This window comes from Sylvia atricapilla, chromosome 6, assembly GCF_009819655.1.
Source record: "Sylvia atricapilla isolate bSylAtr1 chromosome 6, bSylAtr1.pri, whole genome shotgun sequence".
Classification (NCBI taxonomy): Eukaryota; Metazoa; Chordata; class Aves; order Passeriformes; family Sylviidae; genus Sylvia; species Sylvia atricapilla.
This window is the reverse complement of record NC_089145.1, coordinates 46,044,452-46,064,771: the sequence shown is the minus strand read 5'-3', so window position 1 is coordinate 46,064,771 and position 20,320 is coordinate 46,044,452. Positions and strand designations below refer to the sequence as shown.

General features: G+C 42.1%; 1 protein-coding gene across 3 annotated transcripts in view; it reads left to right on the top strand.

The window, feature by feature from the left end:
- PRIMA1 (proline rich membrane anchor 1) overlaps window positions 1–19,783 on the top strand; it is a 50,359-nt gene extending 30,576 nt beyond the window's left edge. The window contains exon 4 of one of the 3 annotated variants that reach the window (XM_066321799.1): window positions 15,370–19,783. In XM_066321799.1, coding sequence (XP_066177896.1) covers window positions 15,370–15,469 — 100 coding nt within the window. In that variant the 3' untranslated portion in view covers window positions 15,470–19,783. Of the gene's footprint in view, window positions 1–10,051; window positions 10,580–12,384; window positions 12,477–15,369 lie in introns of those variants that run through there. The other 2 variants (XM_066321800.1, XM_066321801.1) reach the window with 2 other exon arrangements.
- The last annotated feature ends 537 nt before the right edge of the window (window positions 19,784–20,320 follow it).

The following is a 20,320-nucleotide window of genomic DNA, read 5'->3' as shown; positions in this document are numbered from 1 at the left end:
TTATTTTTGACATTCACACTGCTGACAAATGCTAAGCTGAAAACTGCTCAGATGTGGAATGGACAGCTATGAAAGAAAATCGTCTTAATTATAATTTTACAGGGTAACTAGAGCATTTCTTTTCATCAATGAGTCCTTCCTAAAACAGTTCTGCTAAAAGCATGCCCTGAAGGGCCTGGCAGCATTCCCCAGTAGTTCAGGTTTCTTGATCCACGGTAAAAGATATCTATCAATAAATGCTGGGAAATAAGATCAGACACTTCACAAGAAAAGCATCTCTGGCTTCAACACAGTTTTATCACATATTGTTGAGCTGAATTGGTTTTAGCTACTGTGAGAAATCCTTCACTCTGTTTTTTGCTGGAAGGTAGAAGTGACTAGAGAAAGAGTAAGGAGATTAATCTGGGTGATGAAACCAAGATTTTCTCCAGTGTGTTCCCAGCTTTAGGCTCCATAACCACGATCTGGCCTGTCCTTTCTCATACCCTCATCCCACCAGCTTTGCTCTGCACTCCTCCTCCTGGCCCCTCTTTCCTGCACATCTCCTGGAACTGGGACATCTCTCACTGCACCACCTCTGACAAATCTGTCTCCTACCTCCACTGAAGAGGTGCTAAGGAGTGAAGTAATAGCAGTCAGATGGTTGTAGGATGTAACAAGAGTTAAATGATTTAGTAGGAAAATGCAAGCAGGGATTTATTTGCATTGAGTCTGGATCTGTTGTATTAACCCCTCACTTTCATAAGAATCAAATTTGGAGGAAAAAGAAAAAGAAAAATCCTATTGTCCTGAAGTTGAAATCTCATTTACTGGTTTCAAAGGGTCAGATACAGTCAAACTCTCTTACATCTGCTTTTCTGTAGCAGGAAGAGTAGTGACCTCAAGGTTCATGACTCAACTGTGTTTTTATTCAATCTATATATAAACTGTATCTTCTAGGGTAGTTTGTTTTTCCTCGTAAAAGCTAAAAAGCTTCAATGTATCACCAATTTTAGGTACTAAGGCGAAGGCGATTTGTAATGAAATATAACCTGGTGGATTGGTGTTTATTTGTATGTAGTAAGGGCTAGAACCAAGCAAGTACACTTCTTCCTCCATCCCTGCACCTGCCCTGGAAATACCCAGGTTCTTCCAATATGAAATGGTCATAAGAAATGCTGAAATCCATTCCAGTGAATGAATTTGACCTCTCTGGTCCATGAGGGAACTTTCATCAAGTTGCATCCATCAGCTTTAACACCCAGATGGGTTGAACTTTTGGGAAGATACACGTGGAGTGATACTTCAGACGTGCTTCAAGCAACTTCTACATTTCCTCTGTGTGTTGCTGGTGACTGCAGAATTAGACACTACATGATTGGCATAGCAGGTACAGATGTGTACCTGCTGCATAGATCAAGCACCACAGGAGACCACATGAGGTATTATGTTGTGCTGCAGCATGGCTACTTGATGAAACCACCCTCAGTTTGGCAGTGGAGAAATAGCTACTTTCTATGGTCTAGGTGTTAGAGGGGTATTTCCACCTTTTTTTTTAAAAAATGTAGATTTTCTTTTAAGAATCTTTTCCATAGCATATCAGAAGAAAATTAGCGATAGTCAGTAAGTACCCTCTGTGACATTTGTAGATTGCTAGAACAGGCTTAATCACTGGCTGGGGCTCAGCTTCAGTGTAAGCAGTGGGACTTTTCCATACATTTCATGGATAAAAAAAGTGATCTCATAACCAATGATTTCTGTAACACATAGAAAGAGCAGATGAATAACTGCTTCAAAACCTAGAATACTTCCAAGTAATTCTCTGCTATGTCTTTGTCTGTAAAAACCTGACATTTTCACCCTTTCTCCAAAAGACTGTAATCAAGAAGTAAAAGCAGGAGGTATAAAGACAATTCTTAAACTAACACAGGTGGAGAAGACTGGATCATGTCAGTATTATGTGATTTTTGGGCAAGTGCACTATGAATGCCAGCAGCTCTAACAAACCTTCATCTAGTGTAAATCCATGCAGATTCAAAAACAGTCAGTGGAATTCAATTACTTTTAATCAGTCCTGGAGGTGACTGTCTCTTAAGCTTTTTTTAACATCTCCAAGTACCTGAATAATAGTAAGACACTAAGACTAGAGGGAAGTGGGAAGTAAACACAGTAAAGAGGATTAATGAGAATTGTTTGGTAAATAAGCAACTGAGATGGGGGAGAACAGGACAGGCAATGTAATCCTATTTCTGCATCTCACTGGTGTGTCAGTGAGGGGAGTAAGATATTTACATAAAAGGGAAAAATAAATCCCTGGCTCCCTGTATAAAATTAAGATAGCAGAGCCATCTGTCAAACCTCGAAGGCGAAAGCAAAGCTGAGCATCCTGGTCTTCAATGGCAAGTGATGCGCCAGCTATTCAACCTGGCAGGGAGTGTTTCAGATGGCTTTCAAACATGTGAAAAATATATACTCGGTATCTCTGGAGCATCCCTCCAATCTGAGATGACCCCTGAGCAAGTCACTGTGCCTAGTGATGTGGCTCCTTGGTTCTGCTGGATTTCAGGTAGGATGGATCCATCTGTTCTCAGATGTACCGCAGGGTTTGCTGCCAAAGGGTACTCCTGCTAAATCAGCAGGGAAAGTGGGCTGATGATAGCCAAGTTTTACATGATACACCTTTTATTCACTGTTCTAACTTTGTGAAGCCACTCTCTTATATGCATTTCATAGCCTGAGAGAAAGGTAACACAAATGCCTACATAGGCACTTGCTTAAATAGGTGCTGAGTTCACCTTCAAATAATAATTAAATGGAAAAAATATTGTACTGAAATAAAATGACAGGTCATATTTAAACTGTCTTATAATTCATTGCTCAGGTATTTTTAGGGTGCTTAGTACTCGTGTATGATTTATGGCCCCTGTATACTGCAAAGTCTAGTTTCAGAAGTGGAAGCAAGATTCTGAAATTCAGCTTTGTTTAACAAGATACTTGCAAGGGGAAGACACTGAGACTTTCTTAAGGAGACCAAGAACTGGCAGTGGGGGCTGTGGTGAAGGTGTCCCATGGTGCAGGGATTTATGTACTACTGAAAAGGCCATAGCCCTGCACTTTTCCCCAGCCAGTTTTGTACCACTCACTCCCCCAAAGAGCAAGAACTGTGTGACCACAGGGTCATCTCCTGTGAGCTACTGAGGCTAAGCATGATCCAATCTGAAATCAGTATTAATTGCAACAAAACTGTGCTGTTTAGCCTGAGCAGAGAAGACAGAATCCTAAATGTACTTAATTGCTTTGAAGAGCAATTCACAGCATGACTGATGGCAGGCTGGTCAAGGTGAATTGAAATTGTTAATCTCTCCTGTTCTCCCTGACACATTAGAGGAGTTTTTACTAGAATGGTGCCTTTATTCCTAGCAGGTGAAGGGAAAGACAGTAATTGCTCACAAGATAGAGTGAGATAGCTGGTGGAAAAGATAAGTTTAGAAGTATTGTTTGAGTGGGAGACACCCAAAGGGAAGAAGGTCTGTGGGGGCAGATATCTGTGCCCTTGATGCAATTCATTGATGTGAGACCAGTACAGCTCTGCAAAAGGGATCAGTCCCTAAGAAGTGCCACTCAAAAGGGAATAGTCTTCATAGAAAGACCCTGGGACTGTTACTGAGAGCAGCTGAGAAAAAGGCAGACTTTAAAATTTTGGGAAAGTAAGAAAAAGATCTTTGTATTAAGCCTGATTTCACTGTCTGAATGTTGTTATCAGCAACAGGATTAGTATCTACCACTGAACACCACTGTCCAGGTCTTCTGTCACCTCTAACCAAAGCCCAATTTCCCCATGTGTTGCTTATCCTCTATGCTTAATCATCTCCCAGTAGTGAATGAATTCCCATCCTTGGAATGAGGCTGCAGATGATCTGCTAAAGACAATTTAAATGCCCTGAGCAATCAATCTTTCTGCAGGAGATCCCATTTTTTAATCATCAAGGAATGAGTTTGTAGAATCACAGGATGATTGAGGTTGGCAGGGACAGCTTGAAAACATCTAATCCAAACTTCTGCCCTAACAGAGTGAGCTAGAGCAGCTTGCTTGTGTCTGTGTCCTGCTGGGTTTTGAGTATCTCCAGGGATGGAGAGTTTTTGTTGATTTTCTTGCGTTCTTTCAAACTAATTTACTAATCTAAATGTAGCCCTGCCTGAGGAAAACTGAGTGCTAATACAAGGAAAATCAGTTGTTCTACCAAACGGTATTGAAGTCTGGATGTTGATTGTGCAACAATTTCAAGATTAGTGTTTATGGGACAACCTCTTGAAGAATTTTACAGCTTGACCCAAGCCCAGTGGAGATGCCAGAGCTCTGCTGTATTTATTTTGCTGATTCAGTGTCATCAGTGGGGATTTTGGACAGGGGACTAGTAGTGTGTGCTGCCTGATGTTTGTTGGGTGCATCAAGATGAAGAAGAGTTGGTGTCGTTTTTTAAGTAGAATAGCAAATGTATTGCAACTAAGTAGTTAGCCTCTTTTGACAGTTCAAGGGCTGATGAGTGAAGAGGACAAAATAGCCTTTTACTTGGAGAGATGGTTCAGCCAAGCCTCATGGGCACTGCTGTGCAGAATAATTTGTTTTGCTGTTGTCTGTGCAGAATGTGTTGGTCAGAAAAGCAGAAGGGTCTGTTTGTCTCCAGCGCTGTCGGTCTAGGATTTTATAAATACTACATGTTTTTGTAACTATTGTAGGGCAGGATTTCTCTGTCTCTTCTGAGTTATGCAAATTCAAAATTTCTGCTAGGGAGAAAGTTTGTGGTGATAAATGGATAAAATGCCCCACTGTTTCTCATAGCCAGGAGCACTGAAAGCCTCCAAGAGGCTTTAGTCTTTAGCGTAAAACAAGTGGTTCAGTTGTTTCACAGAATACTCTCTTATGGATCATTTTGCACTTGTTCACTCCTAATTTGTGATATATTGACAAAGGTGTCAACAGAAATCTGTAGAGAATTATGCTCTGTCCTGTGACAAATTAATTTTTCAGTGTGACCAGAAACAAATTGCCATTTTTTCTGTTTTCTACTGCAGATGAGGGTGCCACAGTGAATGAGCAGAAGTCTACCATACAGCCAAGTATTGCTGAGAGTTACTGCCTCAGTGCAACTCTGATAGCCATGGGTGGATTTCACACACTTGTGACAGGATATAATGCTCATGCTGGTCTAATCATATTGGTTGCAGCATTCCTAATGTACTCCAACACAAATAGAAGACACAAGTTAATACTAGAACTTTGAAACATATAGGAGAGGTGCCAGGTCCACCATGAGGTTTTTATTACATTTTTTTCCTAAACACAAAGAAATAAAATTTTCTTAGGCATTCATTTGATTTTTTAGCCAGCCATACTTTTTGCAAGGCGATGTGAGGGCACTTGTGGCTGACCCTGTGGGTGAAAAGCCACAGCTGTGGCTGAAGCATACCCAGTGCAGTGTGCAGAGACATTTGAAAAAACTTTCTGTCTTGATTATCTGGAGCATCTGAGCTTAGGACTGAGCTTAGGACCTGCAAGAACCCAGCAGCAGCAGCAGCCTGCAGTCCCTGGGTCAATATTTTTGTGACTTAGAGAAAATTGTATCCATGGTAGTAGGGTGGGGTTGTAGAGCCATATTCCAGCTCCTTATCACCCAGAAATTCCCTCTGCACAAAAAGAATCCCGTGGAAACCTCCTTGGTGGCCTTATTGCCCCCCTTTGCTTTCCACAAAGGATTTGCAGTGCATTTTAAGTAAAAGCAGTAAAGCCTGATTTCTCCACTGGCTGAACAACTGCAGCTCCTGGCGACTTGAGCTGGTTTTGAGGGTCCCAGCTGAAGGGAGATTACATGTCACACCCCCTCACCTTGTTCTGCTGTTCGTTGCCTACAGCTGCATTCTCCAGAGGGAAAAGGCACAGACAGGGTCCCCCTCTGCATGTCTGTGACACTCATGGGATGCACATCAATCACAGCCATACCTGAGCCCCTTGGGCCTGTGCTGCAACTGCCTGAGGGGCTGCACAGTCTGATTTCTTCTACCTCTGTCCTTCCTAGCCTGCAGCTCCTGTACTTACTGCTCAGTATTTGTCATGCTGCAGGGTTGCTAAGCAGCACACAGCTCCCTGCTCCGGGAGCCCTGCCGAGAAGGAGAGACACACAGGAGGTCAGGGTGGGCAGAGCTGGGCATGGGGGAAGATGGTGTCTGCTGGGGTGGTCCCTCTCCACAACACCCTTGCCTCCCTCTCACTCCAGAGTGCCCCCCATCAGCAGGCACATGGGCACCTGATGTGGTGGGCTGGAGAAGGATGCTACTGGTTTGTCCATCTTGGAGAGCTGTTGGCTAATAACTTGTGTCAGAGTGTTCATGGGGATGTCACAACATCTACTGCCCAAGATAATGCCAGGAGATGGAGTGAAGCACTTACAGAGGGTTATGATGTGTGTGACAGGTGTACATAAAGAGTCTGATCCCAGCTGTGTGTGAGGTAGAAGGAGGAAATAGGGTCGTTCCTCATATCAGCCTTTGAAAGAGGCCATGGGAAGAGGATCCACATGGAGAAATTTTGCTGCCTTTCATGTCTGCTTTTTGAGGCAGTGGCTGAAACCTTATGAAAAATGTTAATTCACCCAAGCAGCTGGAACTGTAGTTTCTTTCCTTCACTGGCTCTGAGCCCTGAGAAGCCAGTGTGGAGACTGGCTAAACTCAAATTCTTCCTCAGAAATTGTCCCCAGCTACAATTGCCTAAAGCTGCACAAAACCAAATCTTTGCATAGACATCAAAGTGAGCAGGACTTGCTGGTTTCTCTGCCTCTTCATGGACTTGCCCCATTGCACACCTGGAGCATGGGAAGGCTGGGACTGTCCTGTACAGTCCATGGACATTGTGTTTGCATTTATCCTGCAAAGAGCAGGGTCTGGCTGTGCAGACTCTTGATTGTGAGTGGAGAAAGCCAGAAGCAGCTGCATGAAAATCAGTGGTCTGTCTGGTTGAAGGCAGAGACAGATTGCCTCTAATGCAAAGTGAGCTAGATAGCTGCAAAGGTCAGTTAATTTCACAAGTTTTAATTTTCTTCTCAGCTCTTTGCGTTTATTTGTGTTGCAGACACTCTTCTTTCAAAGATATTTCTGTAACACAAAATCTGCAGAGAATTTTTTGTTCATTTGCACAGAAATTATTCATACTATTTAAATAATGTTGTGAAATTATATTTAAATGGTTCTGTGAAATAGCAGTAGCTTTGTTCTGCTGTAAGGACCAAGTCCATCATTCAAGTTGTTGCCTATGTTTGACAGTGATTAAATGGCAAGGTAGTTATCTGCATTCCACAAAATATCTGGACACAAAGTACCATAATTTGGGAGATGGAAAAGTCCATTGCCTAAAATGCCAGGATCTACAGTCACTTGACTGATGAGGAGCACACTGTCCTTGAGAGAGAGCAGGAGAGCAGGGAAGAGCAGCCCTTGTTCATCTCCTTTCTCTGTCCCTTATTATTTCAACCCCACATTTTTCTAGTACTGATGCCCACTTTGCCCCAGAGCACAGGCAGCAACAGCCATTCAGTTTGCAAACATGGTGGGGAATTCCTGTTCCTTCTTCCTCCTCCACTTTTCCCTCCAATATGGATATCTTTCTGTAAGGACACCTTCTAATATTTCTTCAGTTTTCCTAGTTAATGTGTGTTAAGCATTTTGAAGATAGAAAGCATTGAATAGTTCAATTCGTTCCAGAAAGTCTAGAGAATTTTAAAGAACTAAGAGAGAGATCTAGGTTTGGGCTTCCACTGGTGTTTTTGTATGAACAGAGTGGCAGATAAGTTTATTGCCCTCATGCTAGTACCTGTGAGAACATGCATGTCTCAGTTTTGTGGGGGCAGATCATGCCTAATGCAGTAGAGTTACAAATAATCCCATTTTTCTGGGTGACACATACATATTTCCAATCCCAGGCTGCTTCTGTGATGCTTAGCAGAGCGTGGTGCACCACGAACTGAGCTCCACCACTGTGCCTTAGCTGTTTGCACTGCTCTGCAACAGAACAGGCCTTTGAGGAGCAGAAGTGTGGCCAGCTCATCCCCAAAGGCCACTGCCAGGCACAGTCCACTGCCAGGCATGGTCATGGCCATGACCATCCTCCAGGCATGTGTTGGCTTTGTTCTAAGTGCCTTCATTTCATGCATTTAATGTCTTTTTTAAACTTTATTTTTAATTTTTTTTCTTGTTTAGTAGGTTTTTGCCAGTCTGAAAAGCTGGCATTATGAGTTCATTTTTTTACATTAGTCTCATTCATTTTTCTCCTTTTGTAATCAAAATATATTGACACTGAAAACACCCAACAGATAATGTCAGCTGTAATATCCTTCCAGTCAATAAAACCTTTTAAAGATCATTAGAGGGAATGCAAAGAATGGGTTATTATGTGAGGGGTCACTGAAAGTACTTTTATCAATTATGTCAGTTAATTGTCCAGTAGTCTAATAATAAAGCTGCTTCTCTTCCTTAAGATTGGTTTTGTGTAGGAGCATAATTCTGAAGTTAGCTTAATTGAAGACTTAGTAGGAAATGGGATTGCATCCATCACCTTTGTCTCCCAGGGACAGATCTTCTTCCTGTGTAACATCAGAACACATCCTCCTCAAGTCCAACAAAGTCTGGGGAATTACTCTGACTTTGCACTGCTGAAAATAAATGGAGACTAAATTCCACTTCTTAAATTTCACATGTGGCTCAGCAGTCTACTGTAATTACTTGCAATCTGAACAGTCCAAATCCTCCCTTTAGCTATCCCCAGAGTGACTTCAGCAGGCTGAGAGAGGTGCACTTCTGCAGAGAGATCTGCCCCCCTCACTTTGCAGCCTGAGTGTGCCAGCTCAGGGAACCTCTTAAGTGCTGGTGGATGGCTGCCGAGCAGTTTGGATTTTTTTTTTCCATGAGAGAAACACTCAGCAAAGGCTCAATCCATGCACAGAGAGGGGAATTTGAGTGTGAACCATCCCAAAACAGAAATCGCCCACATGCCAGCAGGGCTTGCTTAAATATACTCCAGAAACTGGTCAGCTAAAATTGGCTGTGAGGCAGAGCCAAGTTAGCTGTAAAGCACAGGCTTCAAAATGCTCACGTGAACAGTCAGAAAAGAAGAAGCTCTCCTTGGGAGATGGCATCTTGAAGTTATGTCAAGCTATCCTGCAACATGATTTCCAGAGCTGTGAAAGTGACTTTCTCCTTTTGCATAATCTTCCTGGCACTATGCAGAGCAGTTGCACAGATCTTCTCTCCCTCTCCACACAAGACAGACAGAAGAGGGTCTGAAGATGTTAAAAATTGTATGATTACTTGCTCTTGTAAATGTGATTTATCATGTGACCACTGGTTCAGTTTGGCTAAGACTGAAGTACTCAAAGGTCTCTAGGGAAAGAATGGCCTTTTATGATCAACAAAAGATTTATTTGTTTTCATAAGGAGCAAAGGAGCAATGCAGCTTAAGGAAGGAGAACTCCATCAAATGTCTAAAACTGAAAGTAATCCAATATACATAGTCCTTTCAAATACTGCAGGTAGTATCATCCAAGATACCTATAACACTTTCTAGCTTGGAAGAGTAATTTTAAAAATCCTACACTATGATAAAAAGTAATAAACACTGGGGCAAGATAGTTTGTTCATCTTTTAGATGCTAGCCTATCTAACTTATCTGAGTGGAGATGGAAATTTGGGGGATATAGGTAAAAGCCTTGGGAGACAAACACTGAGCAGTAGTGAGTGTGTTGCTAAAAGTTGTCCAGATGGAGCTGCTTTTTATTATAACTGTAAAACATTTGTTTTGTACGTGGGAGGTAGCAGAGCCAGTAACCTCTTCCTACGAGTAATGAATAGTGTACTGCCTGTTTTCTGGACAGATAGATGGTCCACATATGGCCATTAGCTAATTTAATAGAGAAAACTAAGGTTCCAGAGAATTTTCATCGTTAGGGTTTCTTCTTTGACTTCTGTCATTACATTCACAAGTAAAATATATCCAGACTGATTTTTTTTTCTTGTCTCTCTGAGACAGTGAATGGTAGAAGTCAGAATGTGACTCCTTCCATGATTCTGAAGATTTTCACCAGAGAAGTGTACTCCTCCAACATGAGCCCCATATGTCTGAGCCACAGCACCAGGCTGGCCAGCAAGGCTGCTTGTGTGTGGCTGCACACAAATTTAATGGCTGCGTCCCTGAAAGCAACTGTTGTCAATGCACTGAGTTCCTCTAGCAGGAGTCCTGCTCACAAACCAGTCTTAGAAAGCAACTTCTCTTGTCCCACCACTTGTCCTCATGGAAAGCGATTCACCTCTGATGACTGATGGCCAGCATGAATCAAAGAGTTGTTTGATGAACGCCCCCAGTACTGAGATGTAAACAGCCTCCATTCATGTTCTTTATGTTCTTGTAAACATTCCAATTATAAACATGCAGAGTGATGGTCTAGTAATTGAATAACATGACAAAATTTATTCTTCCATTCCTGTCTGCTAAATAAGGATGTATTTGAAGTGTGAATGTAGCCCACACATCATCCTGTCTGGGCATCCAGCAGTGAAGTCTAGCTGGAGCTCTCAGCAGAGCTGCTACAGGTATTGCTAGCATCTTAGCCCTGGACATGAAGCTGAGTAAAAATAAACTATACAGATATCTACTCTGATTCTTGGACAACTTTTTGTTCTCCAGAAAGATGCCACTGCAGCTTGATCTCTACTGGTATATAGGTAACTTGGATATTTCTGTGTATATTTCTGGGAATTTCTATTTATGTATCCCCTGAGGATACACCAATCCTATGAAGCAAATGGGTGTTTTGTATGAGACCAAATATTATTGAAAATTGTTAACTTTTGTGTGTTGATAGCTAATAAAATATCATTATGGAGAAGAGGTCACTGCACATAAAAGTGAAACAGCTCTCTGATTTGCCTTCTCCCTTCAGCCACTTTGCCCCAGAGACCAGCAGGCACGCACTCAACCCAGCATCAGAAATGGGGCTGCCAAATGGAGCTGCCCAGAGAACTTTGTTCAGGGGTGAGACAAGCTCTTTACATGCTGCTAAAAGCACCTTCCTGAGAGGAACTGAAAACACAAAGGGATTTTTGGCATGGGCAGCCTGTGCATTGGTAGAGATGTAATTGTGCAAAGACAGTAGGAAATGCCTCATAGCTTTCACCTTTAGTAAAATCTCTGTCAGTTCATACTGATACCCATACAGTACATGTACATAGAGAGAGATTTTTTTGCAGTTGGCATTTACAATTTTGTTCCACTCTTCAGCAATGAGGGAAGTTTCACTTCGAACTTCTGAGTACTGGTCATCCCCTCCAACAATGCTTACCAAAAAGCAGTCTTTCCTCCTCTAACTGTATCTGAAAAGAAGCATGACCCTCTATTCCCGTTTGGGAAGAAATAGGATATTTGTTTCCCCAGAGAATAATCCAGGGCAACTAATCCCCAAGTGGAGACAGGTGTCTCCTGGCAGTGCTGAGTTGGGTATGGGAACCCCAGAAGGAGGTGAATTTGAGATCTTGTCATGTCTCTGCTGCCAGCCCAAGGTCACCCCTTCCTACCTTGATTAGATTTCCTTGGAAGCCAGCCTCCCCAGATGCTGGACTTGATGTACTGGCATTCTACAGAGACATTGCTATGGAGGTGGTCAGTAGAAACAGGTTTGCAACACTCAGGTTGTCTTACAAAATAAGATTTTATTCTAAACTCTCATCCCTTTCAAGCATGAAACACCTGGAAGTGTCTGATGTGGATTGCACTGGGAGTGTTAAACTCTCTTGCAGCTTACTGTTCTGGACAAAACTTCTGTTCCCATGTTGAAGTGATCTTACTCTTCTTAGAGCTTTATTAAGCCTATAATGAGGCATGATAAAGTCATGATTAAATGAATAGTCTGCTCTGGTTTTACTTGATTTTGTCTGAGTAGTCAGAGACAGAAATTTTCTTGAGTGTGTATGAATGGGACATGAGGTGAAGCCCTCTCCTAGTACTCTGTCACATAATTACCTTACAAACAGTAGGTCTATGCCAAATTTACACAATAGCCAAAGCTAGCAAGGAGAGTTTTGTCAAATTCACCAACTAAGTTTTGTGACTAGACATGATAAAGGGCCAAAAACTGTTTCCTCAAAAAGTTTTCTAAATGTAGAACATAAAAATTCTGTTTGAATGTGTATCAGTACACTGACCTGTACCCAGGACTCTGCAGAGGATTGGAACAAGCCAATATGACTAGCCAGTATGAAATTCTTTGATAAATAAGATATACAGTGTGATCAGAACCTCATCTGAAATTTTAGCTTGACCTGTGAAATACACTATTAAACGGCTGTTTGATGCTTTCTTGATTTTAGGACTCGTGCAAGGTAATGCATGCATGGTGGAGAGGTCATTGTGGACTCTGAGGCATCACTTCAGGCATGTGTTAAGCTGTACAGAGTTGCATGGCCAGAGTTTCACAGATGTTTGGCATGAAGACCCAGTTTGTTTGCTAAACAATGTATAGCAAATTATACTGTAAAACAATGCAAACCACTTATTAGTGAAAAGCCTGTTTTCGCCTGCCACCAAGTGAGTATGTCAAAGATATTAATAGTTCCCCACTCATTTCCTCACTAATTTGAAACTTCCCTTTAACCAATGAGGAGCAACTCTGGAATGGAAATACATGAATGCCTGTCCATGGCTTTATCATCTGAAAGGGGGCTTGGAGTATTACACTTTGGAAAATCATGCACAATTTGACTTATTAGGCAGAAAATAGGATAAAAGGGTTCCCCTTGACGTGCAAGAAGAAAATTTGCATGCTTGGATCTCAACAGTCAACAAAAATTGAAGTAAAAAGGTTTAGTGGCACAGAGTTAGTGGCATACAGAGAGCCAATGCCCTAGTTCAAGAGGGGACTTGAAAAATCACAAGCCAAAATGACCTTGTACATCTAAATACATGGGCCAGTTTAATCACAGTGACAAGTGCACACCACTGTGCCAATCCAGTGATTTAAGTGGTGTAACTGGGGCAAGTCTGACCCCAATCCCTGCCTGTTGTGCATTTGAAAACAAACTGAGAGGAGTTAAACAGAGCAGTCTCCAAGCCTGAACTTTTGCGTTTGATGAAAGTCTTTTCACTGAGTCTCAAGAAAATAACTGCTGTGTTCTGCTAGCACTAACCCTGAACAATTGATAAGGCAGAAGCAGGACCTTGATAAAATCTCCATTCGCTTATTTGGAGGCTCTGAAAAAATAGTCTTTTGTTGCATGCAAATGCCAGTGGTGTGATATCCCTGACAACCTGTCTAGCAGGGTCTGCAGAGAGATCTCACCCTCAGAGGACAGCCTCTGGTCCATCCAGGTCTGGGTGGGACACCAGCCTGGGGAGAGGAAAGTGCAGATTTCAGGACAACTGAAGAAGTGCATCTTAAAGTAACTACTAGAAAACGTAATAATGTAGACAAAAATGAGAAGAAGACATTTTTTAACATAAAGAAAGAAGAGGAAGTCTAGACAGGAAAAAAAATGGAACTAGAGAGGTTCTACAGAAACTTAAGAGACCAAAGAAAAAAGGGGTAAATAGGAGAAAAACAGCAAGTAAAAATGGCCAAAATGTTTTCATTTTTTAACTATTGATAGGTTTGGAACTGGGAGGAAAGAAAAACAAAAGAATTTTTGAAAGCAGCAGAGATGTTTAGACAGCCACACCATTTTTCCTGAAAAAAAAATAATCATTTTTCCTGAAAAAAAAAAAAAAATCAGTGCCATCAGATTTTCTATCCTTCCTGTCAAAGATGTGGCATGGTGGATGTGTGCTTTCAGTGTCACAGAAGACCCACACGACCTCATGTCAGATGCAGACAGGCACTGCATGTTGAGCACTGAAAAACAGTTCATCAAAGCCCTTAGTCGCCCTAACTCTTAGTCTCTCCTTCCCTTCCATTTCCATTCTCTAACAGCTGGAATCATGACTAATATTAACAAGCTTTAACTCTTACCAGGTAGAGAGGCACAAAATATCACAATCAGAAGTGTTTTCTTTGAGATTGCAAGCAAACAAATTTACCTACCTGTAATCACTCCCCATAAATCTTTCATTAATACTTAGCTGAAATTAAATATCATTAACCATTTATTATTAATTGATGTTTGTTTTGTTAAACATTGACAAGAAAATAGCAGAGGCTGAATGTTGCAATACATGTATCTGGTCCTCTTTTTGTCCTCAGCAACACCTCAAACTCAAGACACTCATGTCTGAAATATCTGTGTGGAAAACACAAAGCTTTCTTCCTCCTACTACATTTAAAGCTTCAAGTTAAGCCATTTTTGAGAAGGGAAGTTGTGGGGGGAAGTTACAAGATGGAGCATGGTCTGTTACAGGACAAGCTCAGGTCTCCCTTTTCAGATTAACTATAAAATCCTAAATAAATGATTTTGCTCTGTGCTGTACAGATGCTTGATAGTTTTCTGCACCTGTTGAGAATTTCCTGAATTGTTTCACAATTAACATGTGATCCTGGACTGTGTTACCAAATATTATGAGTGGCCACTAAACAGAACAAGGCAATGGTGCTGGAAGTCTGGTAGGTTACAGCAGGCACCATGTTTCAGTCACTAACTCAGATACATAGAACAAAGACACCTGTACCTGGGCTAGCAGATTAGCCTGCCTTTGCAGACAGTGCAGGAAAACACAACTGCCTTGGGCACAAAGCATCTGGCATGTTTTGGGTATCCACTTTAAGCTGTTCTGAACTATATTTTATAAGTACCTATTTTTCTCCACTGGCTGTGGAGATTGTCTGGATAGCTGCACTGGTCAGATGAGTCCACCCCTAGTGACAAAACACAGTGATGTCCTGGTGACTGGTGAGGGAGTTGGGTCCTTGGTGGACATGACTGGTCATCATCCCAGTTTGAATGATACAGCGCTTTGAGGAGAAAGGTCACGACTGCCCCAAGGCAGGGCCCAACCCAGCACCCAGCCCAGCATCCCAGCCCGTGTTCCAGAGATGAAGGTGGTGGTGGAGGACATTGCTGCCAGCAACCTTCATCCCATGCAACAGGGACACCTGTATCCATTACCAGACTAGCATAGGAACACCAATAGCACATCATGACACCTTAGGATCAGACCTGTCACCTTCCAGGTGGACTATGGCACTTGACAAAATCAGCTGCTGCTTTGGCCTGTGTTCAGAAAGGGAGAAATAGACAGAAGTTCAGTACTATTATGTACCTTACATGTCCTCGCTTTCGATCTGTATTGACAAAGAAGATGTTGATCTCTGTTCTTTCTTCTCTCCCTCCCCTGCCTGTACATCGCTGAACCTGGGATCACCCAAGGAAACCAATGAGAAAAGAAGAGAACGGAACCAGTCGGTCCGAATATGCAATGACCTCCTCCCAAAACAACAAAACAGTTGATAACAATGCGGTCGTATAATCCCCGGAGCCCCGCCAAGGCGCAGGAGGTGGCAAACTTTCAAAGCACACACACGGAGTACGCAAGGTGGGTGAAATGAGGCAGCGAAGGGAGCTGTGTGGCCAAGGACTTCATTTCAGAAACAGCGCACGCATCGGTGATCCAGAAGAGAAAAATAGGCTGCTCTCCAGGCTTGCTGCTGCTCCAAGGGAGGATAAACTCACCCACCTGGGCTGCCCAGAGAAAAGGCCTCGCAGAGGCATAAGCATTGCATGCTGCATCCCATGAAAGCGATGTTGCGATGCCTCCCGCTTCTTCTTCTTCCTCTCTTCCCCTACTTTTATGTTTGAATTGGGTGTCCACAAAAAGCTCCTGAAGTAGGATCTTTTGAGGAGAGGGTGATCTGCCAGAGTGGCAGTAGTTTATGGCAGGTGGGTCACAGGGAGGTGTCTCCCTCTAAATGGGAGGACACTTCCCTCTAAATGATGTGAGGTGTCACCTATGTGCTTCTCCAGCCTGTGTGGTTTCATATGCTGATGCCTCATTCTTTTCTTTCTTACTATTTTGTTATTAAAAAGGGAATAAAGGTTTCTGTTAAGCAATCAAGCAAAATTGCTCTGAACTTGTGACTCATCCCAGGAAATTTATCTGTGGTCTGGTGACTATGCAGTTTTCATGGCTGAAAGCTTTTCAGGCAGAAGAAATTGAAATGTAAGATTTTAGCAATTAGCATTTCTATTGAAAGAGATGTTATTAAGATGTGCTTTAAACATTATTACTTCATAATCAGACTCCTTTTTTTCACCACACTTTTATTTTATCTTAAAAAATGTTCCTTTGTGAAATTCCATGGTTCTCTGTTTTTGCACCACACTGATTCCCCAGGGAAACTCCTACAGGAAAGATACTGTTTACATCTTGGTGTGAGTGTTTGGGCAGGATTGTGTCAAAAGGACTAGCAGCCCTTTGAAATTATCTTCATTCACTGGTTAGTGCGTTTCCCTGAAAGTGTTGAGTCTCCTGAAGTGACACACTGAGAACATTGCAGGTCTGGCTTGTAGAACCACTTTTGGGGGTCTGTTTGTGCCATGTTACCTTGGTCTCTGCCTCTCCTGAGCCGAGACTGACTGTGGTGCCAAGTTCAGCATGCAGGTCAGTATACTTTCTATCACATGGAAACATGCAGGCTATTTAAAGCAAAGTTGAATCTACCCAAATCCATTTCATGTAGGATCTCAGGATGGACTCAGTAAGTAGCCCTTAGGATAAAGGTGATGAGACTAGTTGAGATGCTGGTCTTTCCCTACCTCCTGAAAACTTTCCTTAGTGTCACATCTCCAGCTGTACGTCTCCATTTACCTCTGTGCTGAAGGTAGTGATGCAGTCAAAGACAAATTTACACCCTGGCTTCTTGTCTGGACATAAAACTTTGGTACCACTCTGTCTCCATGTCTGTGGGTAACTGGCTGCCCCCCAGCTGTGCTGTCCCTCAGTACTGCAGCACACCAGTACTTTCAGTTTTGTATAAGGATGTGCCTGAACTGCAGAAATCAGACCTTGATTTTGAGCACATTCCAGCCTGTGGGTAATCTGTTCCTGGGATGCAGAGTTTGGTGTGATGGTAGAGGAAGACAGTGTTCTGCAGATCTTCCCAAAAAAAAGCTCTGTTCAAATGTTCAAATCAGCAGTCTCAGCTCAGGCCCATCTACAGTTTCCTATTATCTATGAACAATAGGGTGTATGTAAATATAAGTACCTTTTCAATTACAAAATAAAATGCTGCTATATATTGCTCTTGAGAAATGTATGTAGTTATTCATTTAGCTTTTTAGTCTGTCATCAATATGTAAAAGTTTAACTGCATAATTCTTTTTTTTTTTAAAGCTAGACTTTCTTGGGAAGTGAATGCAATTGCAAAAGTGAAAGGAGGGAAGTAACCCTTTGCCCACAGGTATGATCATTCAAAGCCACATTAATGTTGAGTGCTTGTGCAAAACACAATGATTTATTCTTAGGTCCAAAGTGGGATTAAAATGACAGAATTTACAATTTGAGTCTAGTATCTCAAATGCTGATTGCTGAAAGCACTTAGCCCCTAAATACTATAATAAAAGTATTACAAGTATATTTCTAGAATATTTTTAAGCTACAACATTTATTTTGGTGTAGTTACCTATGCTTGCCTTTCTTTTTTCACTCCAGTTGTTTCAGCCTAAATGTGGAGACGTGGCATAGTTTGAGACTGGCTGCATGTTTATCTGAGAGTATAAAGTATGACTGCAGATAAGTTTAGCATAATACAGGCTCAGGATTAGCACTTTTTCCTAAAAGTTGTTGATATTTTTTGTTTCCTAATACAGCTTTAAAGGCACGTTCTGTAAGGCCAAAATCGCAAAAGGGATTTGTAGGTCATTATGTCCATCAAAATATGTCTGTTTTTGCAAAACGTGTCACAAAACACTGTCTGATTTTCAGTGATATCAGTGGTAAAATGTCCTCACTAGAGAAGATGCTGGTGCATGACACAGCCCACAGGCAAACCCTGCCCAGGCCCCATGAAGACTCTTCAGGAGAACATAAACTTTAAGAACTTTGTGGAAAGTGGAGAGGGAGGGCATTGCAGGACACAGCACATGCCGCCTAGGATCTATTTCCAACTCTGCCACTGATCTGCTGTTTACTAGCAAGTAACTTTGCCTCTCTGTGCCTCAGTTTACCCATCTGTATAATCAAGATAAAAGTAGGTACCAGCTCTGTGGCAGTATTTTGAGAGAAATCCATGTAGTTTATTTGCTAGGCAGATACACACTATCGTTGTATGCAACATGCTGATAAATATATCGGGCACATAATTGCCATAACAGTTCTTGAGCAAACCTTCCTCATGTGCTTTTATAATGCATTGGCCGCAGAAAAACAGCAGCAGCAGACAGGCTGAGAGCTGCTCTTCTGCTTGCCCAGACCCTTTGCTCTCAGCCCTCACATCACAGCATGGCAGGGAGAGGTGGGAAATCTTGCATGAGGTAGTTTTGCCTTTAGATTCCTGCCCTAGTACAGTCGACTAAATTGCACCAAAGTGATCTTGAGAAAGGCGCATGGAAAAGTATACTGTAATCAGATGTAACCTTTAGAAAAGGGAGGCTAGACAGAGGACGTCACTGAGGAGTGATTTCTGAGGCTTGCTGATGGGGTTTAAGGTTATGTTTAATGCTTTACAGACTACTTACAGAGCTTATATAAGAGAGGCTTCTGTGCTTCCTTATTGTACTGTAATTAAATACAAAGGGAAAGGAATAGGCCAGATACATAAGCGCTTCACTAAGCAGTGATCCTGGATCTGGGGAACTGGCAACCCAAAATGCAGCTTTACAAGCATTTTGAGTTCCTTTTTAGCCACTAAAATATCAGGGGTAGAAAGGACCTGCCTAGCTCCATTCGGAAAACAGTCAGATCCCCAGCAGATGTGAAGGTGGCCAGTTTCTACACAGAAGGTACTTGCTGTGCTCTGACCACCACCAGACAAAGTCAGCAAACTGCTGCCCTCAGTCTGAGGGAGAGCAGCAGCTCCAAATCTCTTCTTAGGAATCACCACTAGCAGGGGATGCACCTTAAGGGCCTGAGCTGCAAAATGTTGAGTTTCCTCATTCCTCACAAGACAGGAAAGTGGAGCTGAAGCCCCAGCCCTGCTGCCCTTCCCATCCTGCACCTGACACAGTGATGTGCCCAGGGAAGCATTTCTGCCTTGGACAGATGCTGCAAAAACAGACATGGAAAGAAAGGGGAAAGTTCTACAAAGTATAAAATATAAATATATTGATATGTATCTATACAGAGACCTAATTTTCCAGTCTTGCATGCTGTGTGGTCACAGCACACGGAGAAAGTGTGGGCACCCTGCTCCAGGTCGTGACCATAGATGCTGCCAAGCAGTGGAGAATCAGGCCTATGGTAGATATCTATTTACAATACTCCCTGCACCTGTACAAACAAAAAAATATTATTTTAAACTGCAAAATAGTGTGTTTAAATCAATGCATGAATGTAAATATTCTAAGATCTGCCTTCTTGACTGTGTACCACATGTACAGATGAAAACGAATATTGTTTATAGGAAATCTGTATCAGTGGTTAAATGACTAAAGAGAAAAAACTATCAGAGTTAATGTTGTCATGTTTCTCAAACAAGCCATTAATGTATATTTAGTATTTAAGGATATTGCTCAATAAGTATGTTCTGTACCAAAAACTGTGTTGCATATACAGATTGTGCAGTACCCTATTTTAAAAAGGCACCATAATTAATTTTTATTTTAAATAAAAATGTACTTGTAAAAACTTCGCTGTGTCCTGTTGCTTATGTAGCTGAGAGGATTGAATGGGGGAATGGCTGCAGTGCTTCTTCAGGCACTTCTCCTATTACCCAAATTTACCAGACTTGCTTGAACACTTTCTGTTGTGCTTTTGGAGAAGCTCGTGGCTTGTGCATGTGTCTGGACAGGTCCTTGTTCTGTCTCACCTAACCCTGCAGTTAGTTCTTGTCCCAGATCTGTGCTCTGCTGCTGGTGCATAAACAAAGGGATTACACTCATGCATTCCTGAAGCCCCTCAAAGCTCATAGAACCCTTTCTCTTGTGCTGAGGGGCTGGAAGTTTCATAGTCTAGTTTTAAAGTGATTTCTTCATCTTTCACAAAACACTACATATCTTTATTTATTTTGGTGCAAGAGATAATGTTCATCGTTTATATTCTAACTCCCTGGATGGGTTTCACCCTCCTTTTCCACTCAAGAATGAAAGCAGTTTATGGTCCAGTCCTTCAGCAGATGGACACTGACACACTGTAGCTAAACCTGGGTCCTTTCCCTGGGGTTGC